Raw genomic sequence first — 25,426 nt, forward strand, 5'->3', positions numbered from 1 at the left:
GAGAAAGAAGCCCTGAGAGAAGTCAAGTGTCAGGAAACCTTAACTCTGACACAGGAATTAGCAAAGCCCCAGGAGCTCTCTGCTGCTGCTCAAGGGAAAACCACAGCTGCATGCCCAGGGATGAATGCCCTGTCTCTTCCTGTTTTGTTTTCTTTATTATTGGTCTTTATACTCCTCTCCCTTATGCAGAATTCATTCAATGGAAATACAGTTTATTGCCTGTATGAGGAAGGGCCATTTTTAATTCTTTGCATTTTCTCTTAGGAATACCATAAACTGTCAGTTGGAGGGAAAATAGTGAGAATTGGAGGAAATGAGGACCTTTATTTGTGCATGCAGAGCCATAATGGCAAAAATCCACTTACCTTTGAGACAAAGTGTTTCAAGTTTAACTTTCCCACAAGGGCTGGGGGTTTTTCACTCTGTGGATGTTTTAAAGAGAAGCTCCAAAAGCAGCATTTTTCTGAGCAAACTAGATTCTTGCTCAGCTGAGTCAGCTTTAACTGATCGCTTATCTGCAGTTTTATCTGGGGTATTTCTGGGAGAGCTCTGCAGTGATTCCTTGCAGGATCTTCAGTGATTTGGAAGTTGGTGAGCTTTCTCGTGGTGGATGCTGCCTTGTGCACTCAGTGCTTGAAGAATTGGCTGTAAATTCTGTGTCAGGTCTTTGCTGTTGTCATCAAATCCATTTGGTAATCAGAGCTGGTTCAGAGGAGCAGTTCCAGGGGATTTCTGAGTGCTCCTCCAGTCATTCCTGAGACAGCTGAGTCATGGCCAAGTTGCTCCAGAAATACCTCCAGAAATGCCATGTCCAGTGTCCTCCTCCCTCCTGCCCACACGAAGTGCAGTGGCTGTGGATTGAACTTCACACGTGCCCTGTGGAGCTTTTTCATCATTTCATGTCACGTTTGTGTCGTTTCCCTCACCTTTTGCTGCACACATCCATGGGAGTGTGTGCCCAGAGCTGGGGCAGCCCTCACTCACTGGCAGAGTGGCAGGGTTGCCTCTGTCCCTGCACAGCCATCCTGGACAGAAGGCCCTGTGGGCTTAATCTCTATTATTTTTTATTAATTAATTAATTCCCAGCAGTGGTACAGCACTGCTGATTCATGCTCATTTTTGGATCCATCAGAACTTCCAGAGGTAGCAGTTAATGCTTCCTCCACTTCTCTGGGCACTGAATTTGTTTCTTGCATTTGCCCTCAGTGAATTATATTTGATTTATTTTAGATAATTTCTCTAAACTTGTAACCAGGAGTGGGTTTCTAGCTCTTTCCTTCCCAGTGTAGTGTTATTTGCTGTGGATATTCTCTCCCATCCTTCAAGTAATTCATGGAAATTATTTGAATAATTCTGACTCAGAGCAGGCTTCTGCAGGATCCAGGTTAATCCATTCTTCCATTTTGGTGGGGAATCAGGGGCTGTTTTCTCTGCTCGGGATTTATATCCAGGTGTGTGTCTGCTTGCAGTGGTTTCCCACAAATGAAGTCTGTATCAGGTCTATAAATCTGTGAATTGAGACTCTGGCCTGGATTAAGGAGCAAGGTTGAGAAGCACCTTTGTCACTCTGTAGATGTCCCTGCAAGTGTCAGCTCCATGTAATGATGGCTCTGACCCACTGGAGCTAAAAACAGCTTCTTCCCCTTCTCTGACAGCAGAATTGTGCTGCCTCATGGTTTTTATAAATGAGGTTTCAACCTTGATAAAATTAAACACTTTTAGTCAAATTTAGCAGCTGTTAAACTGTCTGTGCTGGTAAGTCATAGTTTTCAGTTGTGTTTATGCAAAGTGAAAGCATCCTCTCGTGAGGCCAGACTAAACTAAATTAACAGGTTGTGTACAAGGCAGAGAAAAAACAGGGGTGTGTATGTGTGCATATAAATACACACACATTATAATTATATATATAATTAATGCTGTATATACCGTACATATATGTTATGCATAAGTATGATTTTATAACAATATTTATAAATGTCACATAACAGCTATTCAGTATAATAAATGATAGAAATAAAATGAAATTATTATATATTTTTTGATAATCAAATGTAACCGTAATATATAATTTGATTTTAGATATTTTATATACATATACAATATGTATCTATAGATATATGCAGAAGGAATATTTAAAAAGTAAAACTGCTTTTGGGATGTTTTCCATGAGCTGTCCCAGCTGTGTGCAGGGTCCCTGTGCAGGCCATAAACTGTCACCTGGAGGGAAAATAATGAGAACTGGAGGAAATGAGGATCTTTATTTGTGCGTGCAGAACCATAATGGCAAAAATCCACTTACCTTTGGTACCTGTGTCCTGTGTGTGTCTCCATGTCCCTGTGTGTGTCCCCATGTCCTGTGTGTGTCCCTCTGTCCCCGTGTCCCCCTGCCCCTTGTCCCTGTTCCCTGTGTGTGCCCACCTGTGCCTGTCCCTGTGTGTGTGTCTGTGCCCCCGTCTTTGTCCCCTGTCCCTTTCTGTGTCCCCCGTCCCTGTGCCCCCTGTCCCTGTGTGTCCCTGTGTCCCTGTCCGTGTCTCCTGTCCCTGTGCCCCCCTGTCCCTGTGTCCCTGTCCCTGTGTGTCCCCTGTCCCTGTGTCCCCCGTCCCTGTGTGTCCCTGTGTCCCTGTCCCTGTGCCCCCCTGTCCCTGTGTCCCCTGTCCCTGTGTCCCCCGTCCCTGTGTCCCTGTCCCTGTGTGTCCCTGTGTCCCCTGTCCGTGTGTCCCCTGTGTGTCCCTGTCCGTGTGTCCCCTGTGTGTGTCCCTGTGTCCCTGTGTCCCCTGTCCCTGTGTCCCATGTCCCTATGTCCCCTGTCCCTGTGTCCCATGTCCCTGTGTCCCCCGTCCCTGTGTGTCCCTGTGTCCCTGTCCCTGTGTCCCCTGTGTGTCCCTGTCCCTGTGTCCCCTGTGTGTCCCCGTCCCTGTGTGTCCCTGTCCCTGTGTCCTGTGTCCCTGTCCCTGTGCCCCCTGTGCCCCCTGTGTCCCTGTGTCCCCTGTGTGTGTCCCTGTGTCCCCTGTCCCTGTGTCCCATGTCCCTATGTCCCCTGTCCCTGTGTCCCCCGTCCCTGTGTGTCCCTGTGTGTCCCTGTGTCCCTGTCCCTGTGTCCCCTGTGTGTCCCTGTCCCTGTGTCCCCTGTGTGTCCCCGTCCCTGTGTGTCCCTGTCCCTGTGTCCTGTGTCCCTGTGTCCCCGTCCGTGTCCGCAGGCCCCCCGTGCCAGCCTGGCCCGCTGCAGCTGTGATGTGAACCCTTGGTGCGCGCTCTGCGGCAGCCGCAGCTCCTCGTGCCTGGACGTGCAGCTCGATGCTCCCCTGCTGGAGCGCCTGTCCCAGCTGGACTCGTGCATCCACCCCGTGCTGTCCTTCCCCGACGGTGAGCAGGGACGGGGGGGACACGGGGGGGACACGGGGGGGCTCCCAGCCTGGGCAGGGGCACACCTGCCCCTGTGCAACCACACCTGTCCCTCTGCGGCCGTTTGTGAGATCAGAGCATCCGCTGGAGCAGGAGCAGTGTCACACCTGGGCCCTGCTGGGTTTGGGGAATCTCGGCCTGGATTCTTCCTCACTCACGGTGGGGAAGCCAAGCAGTGCCTGGGGGTCCTTCCTGGGAGCTGGCTCTGGGGTTTTTGGGGTTCTAAACCACTTGAGAAATATTTGCTACCATGAGTTTGTCCATCTGTATAAAATGTTTTCTGGATTGGTTTGTCACAGGAAATCCTTTTGACCTCATGAGGAATTGAAAATGATCTTCCATGGTTGGGTAGGCACAGCAAGAAGGGATGTTCCCATTAGGACACTCAATTTCCTGTGTTACAGCTTCAGGGTTAATCATCATTAAGAGGAATAATTAACCAACCCTGACCCTAGGCTATTCACAAATTTCATGTGTAGGGACTTTTCCCAAGGGAAGAAGAGTTGTTTCCAGAGCTGCTGCTTTTCTCAGGAGGGTTGAGCAGTGCATGGATCACAGTGGGAGTTCGTGGCTCTGGAGGTGTAAAACTTGTGGCTGCCCCATCCTTGGAAGTGTCCAAGGCCAGGCTGGACAGGGTTTGGAGCAAGCTGAGGTGTCCCTGGCCAGGCCATTCTGGGATTCTCATGCTGGGAGGAAGGTGTGTGTGCTTGGGTTTAAATTCAGCTTTTCACAAACTTCATGTGACAGTAGGAAGTGCAGGGAGTGTCTGGGAGCAATTAACGTGGCCTCTTTCATTAGCACTATATTTAAACCAGACTAAAATAGTAAATTGGTGTTATTTTTAGCTGGATCTCTCCCCTCCCAAAGACACAGCTCTGATCAGGAGTGCTCAAGGAACTTAATGAACTCCTGAAGCAGGAATTTATTTTCTGATTTCACAGCACTTGTGATCCTCGGTAGTGCTAAATCAAATATCCTGGGAAGTGGGGAGACAACCTGTTGGGTGCTGTTGCAGCAGAGGCACCAGGCAAATTATCCCATATTCTTCCCATTTTCAGAGCTCCCTGCAGCAAGCTCACAGGGTAGAAGATCCATTCTGGCTGCATGAGATCAAAAACTTTGGATTTAAAACTAATTGGTGTAAAGCTTAAAGCACCTGTGCAGAAATACCTATTTTCCCCTACTGGTGAATTTTATTTATTCACTAATGCTTACTGCAGTTTGCTAGGGTTGGTTTTTGGGATGGGGGTGATTCCTACCCCAAAGAACAGCCAGGTGAGGTGTTCAGGTGGGGAACGGCTGTGCCTGGTGCTTTTGGTGTGCACTGAGGTGTCTCTGTGCCTGTGACACCCCAGGGTGCTGCTGGGCTGGGTGGGTGTGCAGGGGCTCACCCAGGGTTCCTGGCTGGAGCTGTGAGCATGTGCTGACTTTCACTTTGAGCCGTGTCTCCAGTGCCAGCCACGATCTCTGGAGCACTTTGCCAAGGGCAAAACTGCCAGGCACTGCAGGAGGAAAAGATCATTTATTCACTTACTCCCCTGGCAGGCAGGACCTTTAACCCCTGTGCTTGTGCTCTGCCAGAGCTTTGTCCCCTTCTGTGTCCCCTTCCTTTCAGGGTCCCGTGGGGTTTTTTTTTTGTTTTTTTTTCTGGTTGGTTTGATTTCTCGCCGGGAGTTTTTGGATGATGTAATAGCCTTGGAGGGAGGATAGGCTGAGTGCTGGGCTCACGGTGGTTGCCATCTGCCGGTCCCTGGGAGCCCTGCACTGCTTCCCGAGGAGCAGGGGAGGAGGGATGCTGGCACTTGCTGCTCTCTGCTGCCAGCAGGGCACTGCCAAACCAGCAAAGAACTCAATTTCTGCTGAGTTCTCCCTTCCCCTCAACCTGTCCCCTCCTTCCACAGGGGGTGTGGGATGTGAGCTGGGAGGAGAAAGCAAAAGATGAGCAGAGACCACTTTCCCCCAGTCTGACACTCCAGTGGCTGGCAGCATCCCCAGAGGACTGGCCTGGCCCCTCTCTGGTTTTTGGGACATGTCCCCACCAGCCAGCAGTGATGGCCAAAGAGCTGCCAGCACCCTGAGACTGCCCTTCCTTAGCAAGGCTGAGAGCTTTCACCATCAAGGTGCTTGGAATGGAGCTGTCCTGGCTTTTCCAGGGAGCCAAGTCCCCACCAGCTCCAGCCATCTCTGCCTGCCTGGATCTGCTGGGCCTTTCCAGGCCCTGAAATTGGGAGGGAAATCCTGGACAGGGGTTCAGTTATCAGCCAGGAGTTCCTCCTGCCGTTGGGGCCTCTCAGGTGTGGTCACACACGACTTCTCGTGGTTGAGGTGCCACATCATTAGTTAATCCAAATTTAACATGCTGCAGTACCTGATTGGCTTCTGACTCGAAGTTAAGGATTTAGGCTGAATTTCTCTCTTCCAGCCCAGATTTGGTGCTGAGATACCTCAGATTCTTGGAAGTCAGATCTCAGGTAGCACCACATGGGAGACCTGCAGAGGTGAACCCACAGGAGTTTTGTGACAAAGAAAACTTTGTTCTCCTGCCAGGATATGCTTGGGCTGGGAATTCTGTAGGAATGTCCTTCTCAAAAAGAGCTGCAGATCATAAATGTTGGGACCCATTGCAGGTTCTCCCTGAACACGAGGAGGGTGTTGAAGCCCGGGTGTGACAGTGCCATGTTCATTAGGGGCTGTTGTTACTGGGGGCACTGGGACAGGGCGATGGCCCCACAGCTCTTGGTGGCACCATTAATTTGGGTCCCACGTTGTGTCCCCTGCAGATGTGCCGACGAGCCTGCACTTCCAGAGCATGTTGAAATCCCAGTGGCAGAACAAACCCTACGAGAAAAGCAAAGCTCCCAAGAAGCTGTCGCTGAAGCACAGAGCCCCCGTGCCCCCCAGCCTGGCTGACCCCGCGCGCAAGGACCGCCACAAGCTGGTCAACTCCTTCTTCACCACAGCCAGTAAGTGCTGCTGGGCCCTCGGGGAGGAGGAGGAGGAGGAGGAGGAGGAGGAGGAGGACGAGATCCTGCCGGTCCCGCTCGCAGGGCTGAGGCAGGGCTATGGCAGGTGACTGCAGGTGTGTGCAGGTGCAGCTCAGGTGTGCAGGGACCCCCTCGTGCCCGGTGTCAGCCATGCCCACAGCAGTGCCACAGCTCTGAGCACACCTCCCCAGCACCCCCATGGTGGGCACAATTTGTGCAGCCGGAAAACTCTGCCCGAGCTCGAGTGCCAGCAGAAAGAGAGGTGAAAGCAGGCATTTCATAGCTCTTTCTCTGTTCCCCTCCTCAGAGCGCTCCCATCCAAAAGCCCAAGCAGACAAGGCACACAGGCCGCCTTTAGACGATTTTTCGGCCGTGTCCAAGGCCGAGAGAGCGCCAGAGCGCTCTGCCCAGCCTCCTGCCTTTGACAAAAAGCGATTGCGAGACTGCTCATCTGAGAGGAGTGAAGGTAGGCCCCCAGGGGCAGCTGGCTCGGGGGGAGCTTGGGCTTTGCTGCATCCCCAGCCCTGTGCCCCAGAGCAGGGGCCACGCTCTGCTTTGGGCCGAGTCGCCACCGCAGCAACGCCTCGTGTGCTCCCAACTGCTTCTTGCCCAGGAGCCCCTCGGAAGGTGCTTCTGTCTCCTGCAGAGTGTCCTCAGCACCGCCTCTTCCTGGTGCACACGGTGCTTTCCTCTCCACCACCGCCCCCATGGGTGGGTTGTGTTTTTTTGCTAATGTTGTTGTTCATTTTCTCCCCCCTCCCCGGGCAGTGTTGAAGCACCACACGGACGTCGGTGGCCCGAGCTACCTGTCAGCAGCTGTGACCCCCAGCCCTCACAGCCCCATAGCTCGGCAGCTCTCCACCTCCTCCGAGGGCTCTGCCCCTGCCAGCTCCACTGCCCAGGGCACCTCGGGCACTGCTGTGAGTATCTGCTGCCTTCCAGAGGCTTCTGGGCTCAGCTCTTGGACAGGTTTTGGGCTGGGGAGTGCTCAGTGTTCTCTTGCCACGCTGGAGCAGTTGGTTCAGCTGCTGCTGGGGTGTGGGTGGGTGTTGGATATGTTGGCACCATCATCCTGCCAGGCCCACGTTAGCAGAAGCCCTTCAGTGAGAGACTGAATTCTGCTGAGCTCACAGGTGTTCCAGTGAAGAATTCATTTTCTCTCTGGCCACCCCATTTGGTAGCTTGGGCCAGAGACCCAGGGGCAGCAGAGAAGGACTCCTTGAATCCCCTGCTCCAGACTTGTTGTGGGGCTCTGGGTTCCTTCACTGCAGAATTCAGTTGTTCCATCACCAGCTGTGACATCACAGGGTGTCAGAAGAGCCCAGTGGTGGTTCAGCAGGAGATGTTTGGAGGGGAGGACAGCCCATCTCAGCAGCTCTGACACCTCAGGGAGGCCTTTCCTCGCCTCTGCACACCCACCCTGGTTTTCTCATGTTGCTTTTCCTGCTGTGCTTTCACAAGCTCGTTCAGAAATGCAAGATGAAGAGGTTTCCCTCCCCCAGCAGGAGGATTCCAGGCCCTGGGCTCCACGCTCTGGGCTCAGGGGTGGAGCTCCTGTGTTCAGGCGTCCCAGGCAGCTGCGGGTCTGTGTGTGCTCCCCAGAGGGTCAATCCTCACCTCGGAATTTGGGTTTCCTGTATTTTGGGTTTGAGAGAGGACTTGAAACAACAGTAGGGGAACTCTAGTCTGATGCAAAGTGATGTTGGCTCTCGGGTGTCCTTAGGTCAGACGAGGCCATTGTGTCCCCTCTCCATCAGTGACTTCCTCCAGTGGCTTTGCCACATGCCAGACCCCACATCCCTGTCTCACGTGCTTCTTCCTGTTGCAGCAGCCGAGGAGGAGGAGGGGGGAGAGCTCCTTTGACATAAACAACATCGTCATCCCCATGTCCGTGGCTGCCACCACCCGCGTGGAGAAGCTGCAGTACAAGGAGATCCTGACCCCCAGGTAGGGCCCAGCCCCAGAGCGAGAGCAGAGAGCTTTGCTTCTTCCCTGGGAATAAGGGAGGGCTTGGAGAACTGTTGATGCCATTGCTGGAGACTGGCTGAGTTAGGGAGTGTTTGAGGGTCCCTTGGCCACCGAAGCCCCCTGCCCAGCTCAGTTTAAAGTCAGTCCTGCTTGTCTCCTTCCCTTGCTACTAAGCCAGAGATAGATCCCGGTGGTTTCCCAGCTCTGCAGGTGCCTGGGCTGGGTTAACCCTACAGTTCTGCCTCTTCCCAACTTCCCTTCTTCCTCCTGGTCATCTGTGCTCTTCCCTGGCCCATTTCTGAGCAGGGCAGGAGGGAGCCTGTGGGAGTAAGAGAGGGAAATGCTGCAGCCTCTGCTCTGCTTCCAGACCACTGAGAGGTCTGGTACCTCACACTGAGCCAAGGTGTGCTGCCCCTCATGGCAGGGCGGAATTTCCCTTTCCCAAGAGCCAGTGTTGGGTGGGGAGGGGGATGTGCAGCTGTTTCTAGCTGTGCCCTGAGTGATGCCCATGGTGGTTGTGTTGCAGCTGGCGTGAAGTTGATATCAGTGCTCTGAAAGCCAACCCTGAGGAGGACAACGAGGAGGTGAGGAAGGATTTGATTTCGCAGTTAATGTGGGATGAGGTTGGTGGTGACTGAACAGTGTCTGTGGAGGGAACAGAGGCAGGGAGCCAGCAGCTGGTGTTGGTTCCTTCACAGGGCTGCCAGATGTTCTCAGGCACAGGGTGGGACTGTTGGGGTGTCTGTGCAGGGCCAGGAGTTGGGCTGGATGATCTCTGTGAGTCCCTTCCAACTCAGGACATTCTGCCATTCAGTGACAAACATTTAAATCCTCGCTGCAGCTAGTGCTGGCAGAACTGTACCAGAGACGGTTGTTTTAAAGGCAGCAAGCTCTGACCAAGCCTCCCACCCTTCCCTTTGCAGGTTGAGGATTTGTCAGACTCGGCCTTCGCTGCTCGGCACGGGAAGTGCGAGGAGATGGAGCGGGCGCGGTGGCTCTGGAGCACGAGTGTCCCCCCGCAGCGCCGGGGCAGCAGGTACAGCCAGCCCTGCCAGCCCTGCCAGGCCAGGCCATGGCACGGGGCTGCTCCTGGCAGCAGCTGGCCCTTCACAGGAATTGCTAAAGCTGCTGCTGGTGTGGGAATGTTTGGTGCCGTCCAGCTTGAGGAGCGAGGTGCAGCCTTGCTGAGGTGGGGGTGAAGCTGCAGCCCAGTGTGGCTGCAGAAATCGGCACCATCTGCTTTCCCAAGCACTCCCACTGCTCCTGGAGTGTGGGAGCTGCTGTGCCAGCCTGGGAGTGCAGGGGAAGGCACAGGCCATCGTTGTGCAGGACCAGGGACTGTCACTGACACTCAGTTCCCCTTCTGCTGTGTCTTTATGAGTGGTGTCTGACACCAGCACTGTTCCCAGCTGTTGATCTCATTGTAAACCTGCCCAAGAAGGGATTTGCTCTTCTCGGTTCCACCACCGAGGGTTTGGTTGCCTGGAGTCCCTTTGTCCTGGGGCAGAGCCACAGCTCTGTCACTGCCTTTGGTGCTGTTGTGGTTTTGGTTCTGCCCAGTCGGTTCCTGCAGGAGCTGCTGCAGGTGCAGCCCTGGCCTGTGTCAAACCCCACTCGTGCTGCTGCTCAGTTTCCTCTGCAGCTGCAATTCCCAGTGCTCCTGCAGAGTGGGATGTTCTCCTGTTTCTTTAGCCAAGTCCTTGATGGCCACTTGCTGTTGCACTTCATCTTGGAGAGTTGCATGTGGATTTGGGAGCTCAGTGATGTTTCTTTGCTTGTAGCCTGTGTTTTTTTGTCTGGATTCTGTATTGAGGCTCAGACTTTGCTAATTCTTGGTTGGAATCTGAGGTCTTGAGGTTTCACTGTGCTCCTCCCACTCCCACCTGCTGAAATTGCTGCATTTCCCGGGTTGCTGATTGCCTGCACCCAGTCCCTGGGCTGCTGCCAAGGGTCACCTGGTGTGAGGAGGGGGAAACACTTTGAAGTGTCCTGATTTCATAGGGAGCTGCTTATTGTGGTATTTGTGCAGCACTGGGAGTGAAGGAGATGTGTGGGACACGCAGGAGAGCATCAGTGATGTGTGCAGACAGTGGGGATGGGCCCGGGTGGGTTTTGTCTCTGGGCTGTGGCATCCCTGCTCGTGTTCCAGCAGGGCAGAAGGATCCTGGGGTGGGATCAGGCAGCGGTGGGGGAGCGTGGCTGGGCTCTCAAACCTGCTCCTGTCTCAGGTCCTACAGATCCACAGACGGACGGACGACCCCGCAGCTGGGGAACCCCTCAACTCCCCAGCCAGCATCCCCTGAGGTGGGCAACTACCACTCCCACTTGGAGCTGTCCCACACCCACTCACCACGCAGCCCCATCAGCCCCGAACTGCTCTGTGCCCCCCTGACCCCCCTGTCCCGGGACTCCCTGCGCCTCCTGTCCAGCGAGGACACGCGTTGCTCCACGCCCGAGGCCGGCCTGGACGAGCAGGTGGGTGCTGGCTGTGGCAGGGCAGGTGTGGCACCACAGGTGTGGGGAGGCAGCTGGGAACCTGCGCGGGCAGTGCCAGGTGTGGTCCCGGGCACTGGGCAGCGATGGCAGCGGCTGGAGCTCGGTGTGGAGCTGCCGTGCTGCACCACGAGCAGCTCTGCCTCTGTGCAAGGAGCGGGGACAGGAGGCTTTTCCAGGGCTTTTCCAGGGCTTTTCCGTGACTCTGCTCTCTCCCCCCAGGCCGTGCAGCCCTGGGAGCGCCGCACCTTCCCGCTGTCCTACGACCCCCGCACGGAGAGCGAGGAGCAGCCGGACCCGCAGGACCGCCTGTCCCGCTGCACCCGCCGCTCCTCGGGCAGCAAATCCTCCCGGGAATGCGATGGCACTTCGGCTCCGCCCAGCCTGGCCAGCCTCAAGAGCCGAGCCCCGCTGGCCCCCCCCTCCTCCTCCTCTTCCTCCTCTTCCTCCTCCTCTTCCTCCTCCTCCTCCTCCTCCTCCTGCTCCGCAGTCCTGCGGCCAGCGCACAGATAGAGACCCACGGGGAGACATGAGCAAACCAACACACAGAACTAACTCTTGGCATTAAAGCTTCCAAAATCTGCGTTTGATATTCAAACATCCTGCCGGGAATTTTCACAGTTTTTAGTGAATTTAAGGAGTTTAGAAACTGTTTTTTGTTTTCTTTTTTTTTTTCCTTTGTTTTCTTTTTTTTTTTTCTTTTTTTTTTTCCTTCTCCATGTTTCCTTGTCACATGAATGAGCCCCCAGATTCCTCCCAGCGGAGTGAAGCCTCGGGAGGGGAGCAGCCCACCAGACCCCCTCCCCTTTCCTCCCTCCTTTAGGTGTATAAAACTAGAGCACAGGATTTAGCTGACTAGCAGATTTCGGGGATAGTTTTTCCCAACAAAAGGGTGTCGTTTTCTCTTAACCCACTCCCGCCCCCAACCCTGAAAGGTTTTAGTGGAGTGAAATTAGTGGTGAAAAGTGATGTCTTGGGATTGCAACCTTCACTGTCTGGCTGTCCTCACCTGCAGAGTGCCCACCTGCACTTCCACCCCCTGCGTTTTCCTGCCCCAGGTTGTAATTCCAGGTTATCCCATGGGGGGGATTCTGTCCCCCCCTGATCTTCCCTCTGCCCCTGGGGACACCTCGCCCTTCCTTCTCCCCTGGTTTGGAGCAGCTGTGGCCGTGGCTGCATCCCCAGCAGGGGCAAAGGAGGGACCTCGTGGCTGCTCCACACTCGGCTGGGCGTGGCAGGAGTTGGGCAGCACCTGTGCACACCTGGTGTGTTTTGGAGGGCAGCGAGGGGAAGAGTCCCGGTGCTTCGAGCAGGAGCAGAATTGGCTGAGGCTGCTCGGCTGGAGCCCTGCCCTGGCCCGGGGCCCTGCAGGTGGGTTTGTGTCACACGGGGGGAGCAGAAGGGAAGGATGGAGGCAGGAGGCGGCTCCTGGGGATCGGGATCGTCCCCATCCCGCCTGGGGTCACCACAGCTTCGCTCCACTCCCGCACCGTGCCAGCTCCGGTGTCGGTTCCGTTTCATTTCGGGGTGCCCTGGGTGCCCCCGACAGGAATTTGAGTTTGAGCCCCAGTTCGTTGTTGCCCCAGCCCCTCCCGCACCCGCAGCGATCCCGGACCCCGCGCACCGTCCCCATCCCGAGCTTCCCTGACGGTGTGGCTCCTGGGCCCTGTCCTGTTGCTAGCATTGTGCCTGTCTTATGTATAATCACATCACCAAAAAAAAAACGGGAAAAAAAAAATACAAAGGACTTTTTTTTTTTTTTTTTCCATTTTGTAATCGTAAAGAAATAGTCGCTGAACTGCTTCATGGTCGGGGTTTTCACAATTTTCAACATGATCTCGTGGTTTTGGTTCTGTTCTAGTTTAAAGGATCCGTCATTGTTTCTTTAAAACAAAAACCCAACAAACAACGGCGCTATCATATCCCTCTGCAGAAGTGCTTTTCTATTTATGAGGTTGAAAATTCTGAATAACCCTTTTAGCATTATAAAAACCACACAAAAAAAAACCCACCTTGTATTTTGTAAATATTTTCTTTTCCTGCTTTGAGCTGTGTAATGTCCTTGTTATATAGAAATGCTTTTCTTCCGAGAAGCTGATCTTTGTTAATGTCTTGATTCTGTTGGCAAAGCACAAATGTGCTTATAAAAAAAAAAAAAAGAAGAAAAGATTAAAAAAAAAATTAAAATGTAATATTCCATTTGATGAGTGTGAGAAGCTGGGCTGGGACAGGGAAGGGGCTCTCAGTGCATTCAGCTGCTTCCCCCTGGTTCCAGTGGCCTCTTTTTTCCTGTGTGATGTTGTTTTCCAGCAGTTACTGTCAGCAAGAGGAGGAGCCCCCGGGCTGGGGGTTATTTTACATTTCAGGGCTTAGCTGGTTCTCATCCCTGGACTGTTGTGTGCCCTGTGTGCGTGCAAAGGAAAAACCCCAAAGGGGTCCCTGCCCCAGGTGAGGATTCCTTGGGTGGATCCCCCGCCCCGTGTCCCCCCATGCAAAAGAGGTGCCAGTATCATTATTGTAGTAATGACTTTATTTCCAAATTCACTTTTACGGCAACAGTGTAAACCAGTTGTTAAACACACGATACACTATGGACACCCACAGACAGAAGCTAAGCTAGAATGATACACTGAGATCAAACCTTCCCTCCCCTGGCTGCCAACACCACACAGGCTGGCACCGACCTTGGCTAACACGAAGAATCTTTTGGAGTGCAGAAATACGATTTTTTTTTTTTCTTTTTAAATCAGTGCCGGTTTTAACCCTTTTCAGACCCAAGATGTGTGTGGAGTAAAGGAAAAGCTGGGGGTCGGGTTGTCTGGCTGCTCACAGGGACCCTCAGGCCTGGGTCTGAACGCAGGGTTGGGGCAGGGGACGTGGCTCGGGCTGCTGGAGGGGACAGCGGGTGACACGGGGGATGGAAAGGGCTGTCCTGGCACCCCACGACAGCCAGGGCTGAGGAGGAGGAGGGGGCTGCTCACCGGAGGGCACAGGGCGAGCTCAGCTACCCCGTCCTGCAGCCCAGACGGGGCAGGGGGTGACGCTCTGAGGGCTCTCCCACCTTGCTCGTTCTACAAAGGACAAAAACCACGGCGGCTCCAGCGGCGCCGCGGAGTCAGGGACGGAGCACAGAGTCTTACAATCATGGAGTCAAGTGAACGGAGCGAGTGACAAGCTGGACATGGTGGTGCTGCTGGACCAGCCTCTCCCCAGCAATAGAGCAGCTCCTGGGGCTGCAGAGAGAAGGGTTGGACGCCCCAAACCATGGGCAGAGGAACAGGGGTGACAGCGGGATCACAGCTCCCACGGGATGCTGTCCTGCTCTGACAGCCTTGGTGGCACCCAGCCATCCCCCCCAAGGACAACCAGGGGCCCTGACCCCGCCAGCCCTGTCCGGATTGCAGCCCTTGCTGGGAAAGCCGAGCTTTCCCTGCAGCACAGCCTGGGGGTGCAGGGACTGAGCCCCCTGTGCCCTCCCAGCTCCAGCTGAACCCCCAGAGCTCGGCGGGGGGACACGGGGCAGGACACGCACGGAGCTGCACCGGTGGCACCTCGGCCTCTTTGGTTGTAGAGGGAAGGGGCAGGCGGGGACAGCTCCCAGGGAGCCACAGGAACAAAAGCAGCCAAAGAAATAAGCGGGCTGGCTCCTGTCCCCGGGCCGTGCTGGGGTGAGGTGCTGCCCTGCAAAGGGGGTTCAGTGCCAGGGAGCAGCCGCTGGCCCCGGGCTGGGGGAGCTCCTCGCGGGGTCTCACCGCTGCCACCGGCACAGCAGAGCCATGGAGCTGCCACCTCCGCCATCGCTGAGCTGACCTTGCAGGGAAACAAAAAGAACAACCCAGAAATGTCACAAGCTGCACCCAAATCCAGGAGCCATCCCAGCCCCGGAGCTGTGAGTGCCCCTCATCCAAGCTCCCCCCGGCAGACATGCGGCACCGGCTCCTCCTGCACCGGGGCTGGAGCCGGCGCGGGGCAGCTCAAAACTACTTACAGCATTTATTTTTTAAACACATGCTCGTTTATGAAAACAATCACCCTGGCACGGTCCAAGCATATACAGACAAATCTACTCTACGACACGAGGGGCTGCCAAAGGAATGGGGAAAAGCCTCTACTCATCCACTCAGCGGTTCCAGCACAGCCACGGAGAGGGGAACGCCTCAACTCCAGCTGCCGGAGCTGGGAGCGGGTTTGGGGGTACCTGGCCGTTATCTTCATACACATCTCGGCTTTCGGAAATAAAAACAAAAGGTTTCTTCCAAATCAGCAGGCAAATTTAACGCGGGGGGTGGGAGGGCACCTCCCCGCAGCCCTGGCTGTGCGCCCAGGGCCAGCAGGGCACGGGCTGGGCGAGCCCCGAGGGGCTCGGGGCAGGTGGCGCTGGGGCCGCCCCTCGGGCCCCCTCCCCGCCTGGCCCCGGGCAGGGCTGGGACAGCGAGGGACGCGGCAGGAGCGGGGACAGGGACAGGGACAGGACGGGCTGTGCGCTCCGAGGAGCAGGGGGAGAGGAGGTTTTGTACCTCATAGTGTCACTGATTTTGAAGTCCTGGAGCTAGAGCTGAATGAACAGTAAAAGCAGGTTAAATCATTAACCAGTTAGGGACGGGGAAGCAGCTGTAAAAGGAACAGAGGAAGAAGGCCAGATTATTATTTTTGTTTCTTTTCTTTTTCGTTTCCTTTCCTTGTCTTCTCTCCTGGTGGCCGCCGTGCCGTGATCACAAGCCCTGCTTGGCCAGCGAGGCGGACACCTCGTCGGCTAGCGTGGCCAGCTGGGGGGAGTCCACCAGGTTGATGCTGCCGGTGGAGGAGACGTTGCTAAGGCGGCGGGGGGAGGCGTCTCCGGAGATGGTCGGGGACTTGTAGACGATTTCGGCGCCGTGGTCGGTCTTGGCTTTGGCGTTCTCACGGAAGGTCAGCTTGTGAGTCTCAATCTGTGGGGGAGAGCAGGGCGGTCAGGGGGCACGGCCGGGGGCACGGGGGCACCTGCCAGGTGTGCAGGTGGGAGCAGAGCTCGGAGCAGTGAACCTGAGCCCAGTCCTCGGCCAGTCCCAGGCACCAGAGGGGACAGCAGGACCTGAGCATCTGGATGCTGCCTAATCCTCCCCAGGGGAGGTCCTGGGTCCCAGCACGCCGAGGGCACAGCCTGGGCTGCTCCCACTCCCCTGGCACAGATTTTGGGGGCACGTGGCCCGTGAAGCTCCCCCATAGCCCACGGAGCTGCTCCCAGGAGCCAAACCCCTCTCCCGGTGGCCTGGACCTCGTGTGCTACTTACAGGTGCCCTGCCCAGCCGAGTGCAAGGCTGGGGGCTGGCTCTCCGTGCAGGTGAGCGGCTCCAGCACCAGGGCCTGGAGCCCAGCAGGGTCTGGGCTCGGGGTCCAGGTCTTGTCTTCCTTGCCTTTCTCTCTCTACGGGTGAAGAAACCCACCCAGGGCAGTGGGGGGCAAAAAATGCATCAGCAACAAAAACCATGATCCAAGAAATGTCAGCCAGAAGGAAAAAGACAAAAAATATAGAAAAGAAATGGAAAACTGGGGAGAAAAAGATCTGAAAAACAGGGCCATTCACTGACTCATAGAAAGAAGAGTGGCTGCCTTTGGAGCCAGGGAGGAAAACTCTCCAGGAACAGCAAGGGAGAGCACAGGGACTTGGGCAGAGCACGGAGCAGCCAGCTCCCCATGGCACACCTGGCACAGGAACCAGAGCTCAGCCTCAAGAACTGCGTGCACTGCGAGTCCAAACGTGGATCTGTGTGTCACAGAGCAAGGAGGGGGCTTGGGGACACAGGAAAGGAGCAGCAGAGCTGCAGCTGGACTCAGTTACACCCACAGCCCCCTCCAGGCTGGAAGGCTGAGGTGGTGATGCCACTGCTGGGTCACAGCCTTGCAGAGAAACCCCCCTGCAAAGGGCAAGTTCTTCAAACTATGGCCCAGTGAATGTGCCAGGAGGTGCCAGAGCCGTGAGTGGAATCACAAAGCTGATGGCAAAGGGCTCAGGGAAGCACAGGGAAGGCTGATGCACGGCAGAGAGAAGGGTAAGGAAGTCAAGCGGTCCCGCAGTCAGAGGCCAGCTGGAGGTGAGAGCTGGAGCTGCACAGAGAACACGTGGCCAAGAACAAAGTGCCAAAATACAGGAGCTGAAACAGAACCTTCCCCTCCCATTGAGACAAAAGTGCTGCAAAAACAAGCAAGATAAAAACTGCTTTTCCCTGGGGAAGCTGAACCCTGCTGGAGTCTCAGCTCTGTGCTTACCTGATGTCCTCACCCCCCTGCCTGCTGGGCACTTGGTGGCCTTGAAGCCCAGCTCTGGGGCTGTTTTACTTGGCTAAGACTCGCTGAAGTCACCATCAAAGCCTTGGTGGGAACAGCTCAGCCCCACTTCAGAACCTCCCTGACCCGAGTGCTTTTTGTCTTTCCATTTAAATCCCCCCAAACTCTCCCCCCCTTCACAGAGCCCTCGGTCAGGAGGGAGGAATCACCTTCTGAGGGGCCACTCTGCACCAAAGTCACCTTTTCTAAATAAAGCTGAGCCTTTAATGCTCCACTTTCACCGGGGATCCAACACCTCTGCAGCTCCCCAGCTGCCAGCTCTGTGTCACAGCACAGGGCTCGGTGGAAGGGTTTGAGACAAACACGAACTTCAGAGGCAGCAGCAAGAGCAGGAAAGCACAGCAGAGCTGTCACTGGCACTCACTGAGGTGGCCACAGGCCCGGAGGGACACGGAGCCCCAGCTCTGCCAGCCCCTCCCAGTGCTCACAGGACACACCTGACCCCAAAAATAAACATTCACCTTTTTATTGCCTCCTCCAGGGACGTGGCTGATGTTATCTAGGGACCCGATTTTCGACTGCACCTTGTCTTTGAAGTCCAGTTTCTCAGATTTCACCTCCACCTGGCCACCACCTGGAGGAGCAGAGCGAGAGGAGGGTCAGGAGCTGGGAACAGCACCCAGCAGTGCAGGGCTCCAGGCTCTGCCTCCCTCACCCCCCGAGCCCCAGGGCCAGCACAGCCTGCAGGGTACCTGGTTTGTGATGGATGTTGCCCAGGGAACCACATTTGGATGTCACATGGCTCAGGTCCACTGGCTTGTACACGATTTGCACCTGCCCACGGGAGAGAGGAGGAGGGGATGAGCTGGGGGCCAGCACGGGCAGCTGGGGAGGGGGAGCACAACACACAGCAGCACCTGAGCTGGACTGGAGGGAAAGGAGAGCTCCAAGCCCAGCAGGATTAATGACACCAAAGAAACTGTCATCAGAAATGGGAGATCATTAATGCCCGTGTGCAGGAGCCTCTTAACAGGTCAGCATGCAGAGATCACCTCTCCACAGAGGGGGGAGTAGAGGCAATTTTAAAGTGCTCGAGTGAGAGAGAAAGTGGAGTGGTAATTAATTAAGATTTGCATACACATCATCCAAAAGGAGGAGATATACCAGAGAGAAAACGTAAAAAATAAATACCTTTTCTGGTGTAAAACATAAAGCTTATGTCCACAAAAACTGAAAGAACAGAAATGATCAATGTGCACAGAACTTTTAAAAGAGTGACCAAAATATGCATTTCTGAAAAATGCTGTAACGGAAATAAGGGTTAAAAAAAAACCAAAAAACAAAGCAAAGTCTAAATATTTGAAACTAAAATGGCAATCATAAATTATTGAACCACAACAGCATTTTGTGCTATTTAAGCTCAGTTCTGATGTGCTTTGCCCATCAGGATGTCTCTGCTGCAGCAGCTCCAGAGATCCCCCTGTCCCCAGGGCACGTGGGGGACAAGGGACACACACAGAGGGACACCCAGGGGCTCTGCAGGGCTCAGCTACACACGGGGAGCAGCCTGGGGCCAGGCACACACAGCACGAGCAGGAGACAAGGGGGGAGGAAACATCCCCAGAGCCCCTGGAGCCACCCTGGGCTGGGACTCACAGCGGGTGTGGGTCAGAGCTGCTGGGGTTATGGGGCTGAGCAGGAGAAACGGCATCACCCACAGCCCCAGGGTGAACCTGGGCATCACCCACAGCCCCAGGGTGAACCTGGGCATCACCCACAGCCCCAGGGTGAACCTGGGCATCACCCACAGCCCCAGGGTGGCCCTGGGCATCACCCACAGCCCCAGGGTGAACCTGGGCATCACCCACAGCCCAGGGTGAACCTGGGCATCACCCACAGCCCCAGGGTGAACCTGGGCATCACCCACAGCCCCAGGGTGAACCTGGGCATCACCCACAGCCCCAGGGTGGCCCTGGGCACAGCCTGGATTCCCCAGGGAGCATCTGCTGCTCTCTGTGCTCCCCAGGCACCAGAGCAGCCCAGGAGGATGTGCCAGCACCCACGGGAGCTGTGCAGAGGAGCTGACTCCTCCCAGACCAGCACAAGGAGCCCCCGCAGCCTCTGCCCCCCTCAGCACCTGGGGCTGGCCCAGGGGAAGGTGCCTCCTCCAGCATTGGCCCCAACACCCTCAGAGATTGCCAGAGCCCCGAGAAACACCCTCACCCACCACGGGGCCAGGAGCAGGAGGAACAGAGGCTCAGGCACGGAGCCCTGCTCTCCTGCCTTGTCTCCCTGCTCACACACACCAAAGGCACGTTTGACACGAGACAAAAGAGAGGGACAAAAGCAACCCCTCGGGGTCTGGGGGCACACCTGGACACAGACAGTGGGGAAGGTCACACATTTAATGCACTTGGGCAGGAGAGGAGCTGGATTTGGTTGGGAAGTAGGAAACAGACCCAAAAACGGCAGCCAGTGCCTTTCTAATCCCAGCTGTGACCCTGAAGGGTCTCTCAGCAATTCAGGCACCACTGAGACCTGGGACTGAAAGTCCTCCCATTTCCAGAGCTAGCACTCAGCAATTGGAACTTCCTGCTCCCATTCCCAGTCCCTTTTTTGACTGGCAGGACTCTGTTACCCCTTCCCATCCTGCTGGGGAGCACAGAAGGATCCTCCCCATTTTAGCGAGGAAGGAAGAGGGGAACAGAGTTGTTTGCCTGGGAAAGCAGTGCCAGAGACCTGGGGATCCCACCCCTCAGCATCAGCAATGCCAAGGCCAACTCCTGCCTCAGGGATCCCCTGGTCAGAGCATCCAGGGGCTGAAAAATCCAGGCACCAGCCCAGGGAGTGGCAGCTCCCTCTGGTGCAGCCGTGGCTGGGCAGGGGGTGCTGCTGCCATGGGGGCTCAGCCCCAGAGGGCCCGGGGGTCTCCTGCTGCCCAGCCAGGTACCCTGCCCCTGGCAGGCTGTGCTCCAGGGCTGCTGCAGCCTGGCAGAGGACATGGTTTTCAGTTCTGGCAGGGCCTGGGGAGGGATCACAACCCCCAGATGAAAATCCAGGTGATTCTTAACCTTTGCAGATGCAAAAGCCCACGGTGTGAGCGCTGTGGAGGAAGGGACGAGCTCAGCAGCAGCCACAGCACGGAGGGTTGGTGGCCAACACCAACTCCTGGTCCACCACACCCTGGGCAGCCCAGGCAGTGCAGGACCCCAGAGGAAGGAAGAGGAAGAGCCATGGAATTGCTTCACAGGGGCCTGAGCTCTGCTGAGCAGCTCCTCTGGCCTGTGAAGTCACTGCAGAGTGACATCAAATTTAAGCCAGAGGTTGCAAACCCAGCTGTGTCCCCGTGTTCACCTGCCAAGCCTTCTGCAAGGCTCAGCTCCTCGGGGAGGTCCACAGAGATCAAAAACAGCCCAAGGAAAATCCACGGGGAACATCTCAGACCAGGCCCCCACAGACCCCAACCACACTGCCTGGGGTCTCAGGGATGTGCCTTCCTCAGTCCAGCATCTTTCCTGGACCCAAATGCCCCCAGCTGTGAATCCACCAAGCTCTGTGGAGCTTCTCCAGGTTTCTGGCACAGTAACTGAAAGCTGAGTCTGGTGTTTATGTGGGAACAGCTGGAAATGCCAGTGTTCAAATCAATTAAGCCAACAACACTTCAGGCTCAGCCTCCGTGGGCGCTGCTGGACACGTTTGTTAGCAAGGAGAAACTCAATATTTGCATGGATCATACTTGCCTGATGGGAATGGGCACGTTCACATGCTGGCCAGGATCATGTCCCATTTAGCAGCACATTGAGCAATGAGGACTGGGTCTGCTCATCAATCTGCCCATCTCCTGCACCACCGTGTGCCAGGGGCCCCATCCCACAGACAAGGAGGCTCCAGGCAGGGCAGAGCCCTGGAGTTACTGGGATTTCTGTTACACACAGGTCTGGACACGGGGCAGTTAGTTCTGTCCATGCCAGGCATGGCCAGGACTTGTTAGGGTTCATTTTTGGGTTAAGGGGTTAAATGACAGCACGTCCCCAATGGCTATGTGACAGCAGGGTGGCTGCAGATAGCATTGGTGATTAGTGTAACAACATGCCACTAAAATCAGGATTATTACAGAGCATTCAAAGTGTGAAGGTACTCACACTGCCTCCGCCCGGGATGTGTTTGATATTATCCTTTGAGCCACACCTGGATTGAACGCTGCTAAAGTCCAGCTTCTTATTAATTATCTGCACCTTTGGTAGCCAGAAAAGAGTCATTGCACGTCACCAATTGCTATCTGATGGCAGGGTCGCTGCAGATAGCATTGGCAGTTTAGTGTACACAACATGCCACTTATGATAGAACTGTTATAGAGCATTGAAAGTGTGAAGGTACTCACACTGCCTCCGCCCGGGATGTGTTTGATATTATCCTTTGAGCCACACTTGGATTGAACGCTGCTAAAGTCCAGCTTCTTATTAATTATCTGCACCTTTGGTAGCCAGAAAAGAGCGTGAGAAACAACATGACCATCTGCAGCTTGACCATGTGTTACATCCCTAAAACCAGGAACCTGCCTTCCAGGGCCAGGAGTGAAAAGGAAAATCTCTGGCTTGCTGCACAGATTTGTCTGCTCCTGGCTGGAGAGGGAAGATGGAGGTGGGCAGGTAATAGCTCGAGGCTGGGTAGTGACACAGCCCTGGGTCCCAGGCCACAGCAAAAGCCAGCTCAGCCTGGATCCTCCCACTGAACCAAACTGGGAGGCTGCTGGAAGGCAGAGCTGAGAGCACCTCCAGTGTCAGAGCCCAGGTTGTGCAGAGCCAGCGAAGGAGGAGGGCTGGAGCCGAGAGGAAAATTCCTGCCCAGCTCCAGCTGCCGTGCCAGACACCACAGCCCCCTCCTGGGCCAGCCACAGCTGCCCCGGGGCAAACAGGTGCCCCTGGCCGGGCTGGGAAGCAGGAGCTGCGTGTCCAGCACTGGGACAGGGCAGCAGCTCTGCTCTGCACAGGGCTCACACTGCTCTGCACAGGGCTCACACTGCTCTGCACAGGGCTCACACTGCTCCACAGCCCCGGGGAAAGCCAAGGCTGCGGGGATGCAGCCCCAGGGATGCTGCCCCAGGGATGCAGCCCCATCGCAGCTCTGTGGCACATTCCTGAGGAGTCTCTGGTGGGTGGGAGTGAGGCTGGGCTGGGCTGGGAAGCACTGCTGGCCACTAGCCACCCCCTCCAGCCCCACAGCCTCCCCTCCTTCCACTCAGGGCTTGTTTCCCCCCCTGGCTGTGCTGGAGCCACCTCAGGCACCCCAGGGGTGGACACAATCCCTGCTCCTTCCCCACACACCCTGGAGGGGTTTACAACCCTCACAGGTGTAAATGCAGGTAACAGCCCACAGGTCTGAGCCTGTGTGAAGCACAAACCTGTGACAGGGACCACGAGAGCTCCAGCAGTGCCACATCCCCGGGCACAGACACTCCTGGTGGCACCGTCCCCAGGGCTGGGGATCCCTCACATCCCTCACCTCCATCCCAGCCCCAGCTGCTCCTGCCAGGAGAGCTCCCTGCAGTGCCCTGGCTCCCCAGCACTGGCCTGTGCCTCCAGCAGGGTTTTCCAAGCTCACATCCACTAATGCCACAAACCAGGACCCAGCTCTGCCAGAGCAGCACTCAGTGATGCAGCCACAAGAGAAGTGCTCAGGCCATGCAGGAGCACTGGCCTGGCTGCTCCTGGCCACTGTGCCCCGTGTTCCTTTGCCTGCCCAGCCTGGGGCTCCGGATTCTGCACGGAGAGAATCCAAACCATTTCTGACCAGCCTGAAATCAAACACCTGGGAACAGCCCCCTCTGCTCCCGCTGCAACCATTGTGCTGTGTCCTCGTGTCCTACAGAATCCCCAGCACAGCATCCAGCCATTCTCCCTGCAAAGAGCAAGGACTTGTCCCAAATTCAGCTGCTCTTACTCTTTCAGCAACAGCAACAAACAGAGAAGCAGAGAGGGAAAAAACCAACTTGTAAAAGCTGGATTAAAAAAGAACAAGCAAATAATTTAACTATTTTCCAGTAAACAAGGGTTCCTTCTAAAATCCCTGGAGAACAGGGTTTGTGGGGGTGGCAAGAAAAACCTGTCTTGTGCTCAGTGGGCAGGAGGGCTGGGCCCCCCCAAAAAGGACACTGTGCTCATGTGCTGCTGTCTCATGACCAAGAGCCCTGCCCAGGCTCCAGAGCCCCCCTGGATCGTGGCACAAAGCCAATAAATTGCCAGCCACGGTGGAAAATGCCTGGAAAGGCCATGGAAAAGCAGGCTGCCATTCACAGCATGCAGAGGAGCCAGCTCAAAGCCTCCCCCCATGCCAAAGGGGAACATTCAGAGCCACCGAGGTACCTGCTCACACCAAATGTCATGCACAGCACTCAGGGAAGGTTTCTTGTGGCTCTGCAAGGTCTGGAGCCAGTGGCACTCCCAGGACAGGCAGTGGCCCCTACCAGGCTTGCAGAATTTAACCCAAGACTCTCATTCCCAAGCACCTGGAGCCCAGAGATCACTTTGCTGCTCATGAAACAACTTTTCTGGGAGTGCAAAGTGTTTGAGAGGATAGAAGTGCCACCAGTTCTGGTCGTGCCACCCTGCACTGATGGCACAACACCACCAAAACCTCGCCAACAGAGCTGGATCCAAATTCCCAGTGTCTGGCAAAATGCGGGGTCCGAGCCTGAGACCCTGAGGAGACAGAGGGACCTTCCTGAGCTGCAGTGCTGGAAGGGCTGCCCCAGGCACAGGGTGGGATTCACAAGCAGCCCTGACCCTGCTGTCCCTACCCGGGCACCCCAGGGAATGCCACTCCCCTGGCAGCCACTCCAGGACACCCACACCACGAGCTCTCCATGGCACAGCTGAGCTGCACGAAGCCAGGCAAGGAATTCCAGGCCAAGAATCCAACCCAAAACCTTTCAGCTGAGCCAGGGTCAGGTGGAGCCCAGAGCCAGGAACCCAGAGCCCAGAGCTCAGAGCCCAAAGCTCAGAGCCAGGAACCCAGAGCTCAGAGCCCAAAGCTCAGAGCCAGGAACCCAGAGCTCAGAGCCCAAAGCTCAGAGCCAGGAACCCAGAGCTCAGAGCTCAGAGTCAGGAGCCCAGAGCTCAGAGCTCACAGCCAGGCTGCTGCCGCTGCCCCAGGGCGTTCTCCCACCCCAGAGGGAGTGTCCAGCACCCCCTGTCCCCCAGACAGGTCCCTGGGAGCAGAGTCTGTGTTTACCTTGCCACCTCCGGGCTGGTGCTTCAGGTTATCAGTGGAGCCGATTTTGGACTTGACGTTTTTCAGGTCGGGCATGGGCGCGGCCGCCGGCTGCACGCGGGTCTTGGCAGAGGCCGGGGATTTCGGGGGGGTGCGAACCACTGCCACCTTCTTGGGCTCCCTGGCTGGTGGGGTGGGCAGAGAGGGGGTGCGGGAACGGCTGCCTGGAGTCCCGGGGGAGCCGGGACTGCTGTAACCGCTTCTGTCTCCGGACTTGGGCTGCTCACCTGCAGTTTGCACACAGGACAGCCCCGCTCAGCGCCCCTGCTGCCCCCGGGGGCCTCGCCCCGCAGCCCACCCAACATCCCCGTGCACGGGCAGCCTGGTGGCTGCACTTTCTTCTACTCCATTTTGAAGGAAAAAACCGTGATTCAAAGGCAATTTCCTAATATCCCAGAAGGAAGGTGGTCTCCATTGCCTGGATCAGTCCCCACCCGAGCGTGGCACGACGAATTACACACAAAAGACACTCAGAACCACTTTTCTATTAGAAATTTGGAAGCACTCTCACAAAATTATTTTCTGTAATTAACTAAGGCTGATCGCTGAGCAGCTTAGCACTGTCCCCACTTTGAAAAGGAAACGAAAGAAGAAAAGAAGACCCTTAAACATCACCTTTCTCAGTCTTTGCTGCTGCAGGAGGTGGCTTTTTCTGCTCCTTTCTGCCTGTTTAGTGAATGAGAAAGATGCTTAAACATAATAAAGCTGGAAAATTAATTGATTTAAGGTTTTATGCAGCTCTAGCTAAGTATGAAATATATGTATATATCCAGTGAAATGCACCATTTTAATGGAAATTCACAATGCCTGATGCTTTCTGAGGTTTTCTTCTCTGAGCATAATGGGCTAATCTCCATTCCTGTAATCGAAGAATTGATCCTCTTGCCCCTGGTCTTTGTGAAATATCATCAGGGAGAAAACGAGCAGATGGATTAAAAAAAAATGGAACTGCCTAAATCTTCCAAATTTGAGGAAATCCCACAGGACAAAGCAACTGGCCTCTCCTACCCACTGCAGACTGCACGAACACAGGGCACAGAGCAGCC

General features: G+C 55.6%; 2 protein-coding genes across 16 annotated transcripts in view; one reads left to right on the forward strand and one right to left on the reverse strand.

Moving 5' to 3' along the window:
• The window catches only part of KANSL1 (KAT8 regulatory NSL complex subunit 1), a 74,402-nt gene extending 59,520 nt beyond the window's left edge, over positions 1-14,882 (forward strand). For 2 of the 4 annotated variants that reach the window (XM_088179545.1, XM_088179544.1), the window contains exons 7-15: positions 3,198-3,363; positions 6,183-6,365; positions 6,694-6,852; positions 7,155-7,306; positions 8,215-8,333; positions 8,881-8,938; positions 9,278-9,390; positions 10,583-10,829; positions 11,070-14,882. In XM_088179545.1, the coding sequence (XP_088035671.1) occupies positions 3,198-3,363; positions 6,183-6,365; positions 6,694-6,852; positions 7,155-7,306; positions 8,215-8,333; positions 8,881-8,938; positions 9,278-9,390; positions 10,583-10,829; positions 11,070-11,360 (1,488 nt within the window). In that variant the 3' untranslated portion in view covers positions 11,361-14,882. The remainder of the gene's footprint in view (positions 1-3,197; positions 3,364-6,182; positions 6,366-6,693; positions 6,853-7,154; positions 7,307-8,214; positions 8,334-8,880; positions 8,939-9,277; positions 9,391-10,582; positions 10,830-11,069) is intronic. The other 2 variants (XM_088179546.1, XM_088179547.1) reach the window with 2 other exon arrangements.
• Positions 13,360-25,426, reverse strand: part of MAPT (microtubule associated protein tau) — a 39,341-nt gene continuing 27,274 nt past the window's right edge. For 4 of the 12 annotated variants that reach the window (XM_088179564.1, XM_088179554.1, XM_088179553.1 and 1 more), the window contains 7 exons: positions 24,996-25,046; positions 24,342-24,607; positions 21,493-21,585; positions 21,254-21,346; positions 17,864-17,945; positions 17,633-17,745; positions 13,360-15,775 (listed from right to left, as the gene is read on the reverse strand). In XM_088179564.1, the coding sequence (XP_088035690.1) occupies positions 15,560-15,775; positions 17,633-17,745; positions 17,864-17,945; positions 21,254-21,346; positions 21,493-21,585; positions 24,342-24,607; positions 24,996-25,046 (914 nt within the window). In that variant the 3' untranslated portion in view covers positions 13,360-15,559. The remainder of the gene's footprint in view (positions 15,776-17,632; positions 17,746-17,863; positions 17,946-21,253; positions 21,347-21,492; positions 21,586-24,341; positions 24,608-24,995; positions 25,047-25,426) is intronic. The other 8 variants (XM_088179557.1, XM_088179561.1, XM_088179559.1 and 5 more) reach the window with 4 other exon arrangements.

The sequence above is a fragment of the Sturnus vulgaris genome, chromosome 27, assembly GCF_052056855.1.
Source record: "Sturnus vulgaris isolate bStuVul1 chromosome 27, bStuVul1.hap1, whole genome shotgun sequence".
Classification (NCBI taxonomy): domain Eukaryota; kingdom Metazoa; phylum Chordata; class Aves; order Passeriformes; family Sturnidae; genus Sturnus; species Sturnus vulgaris.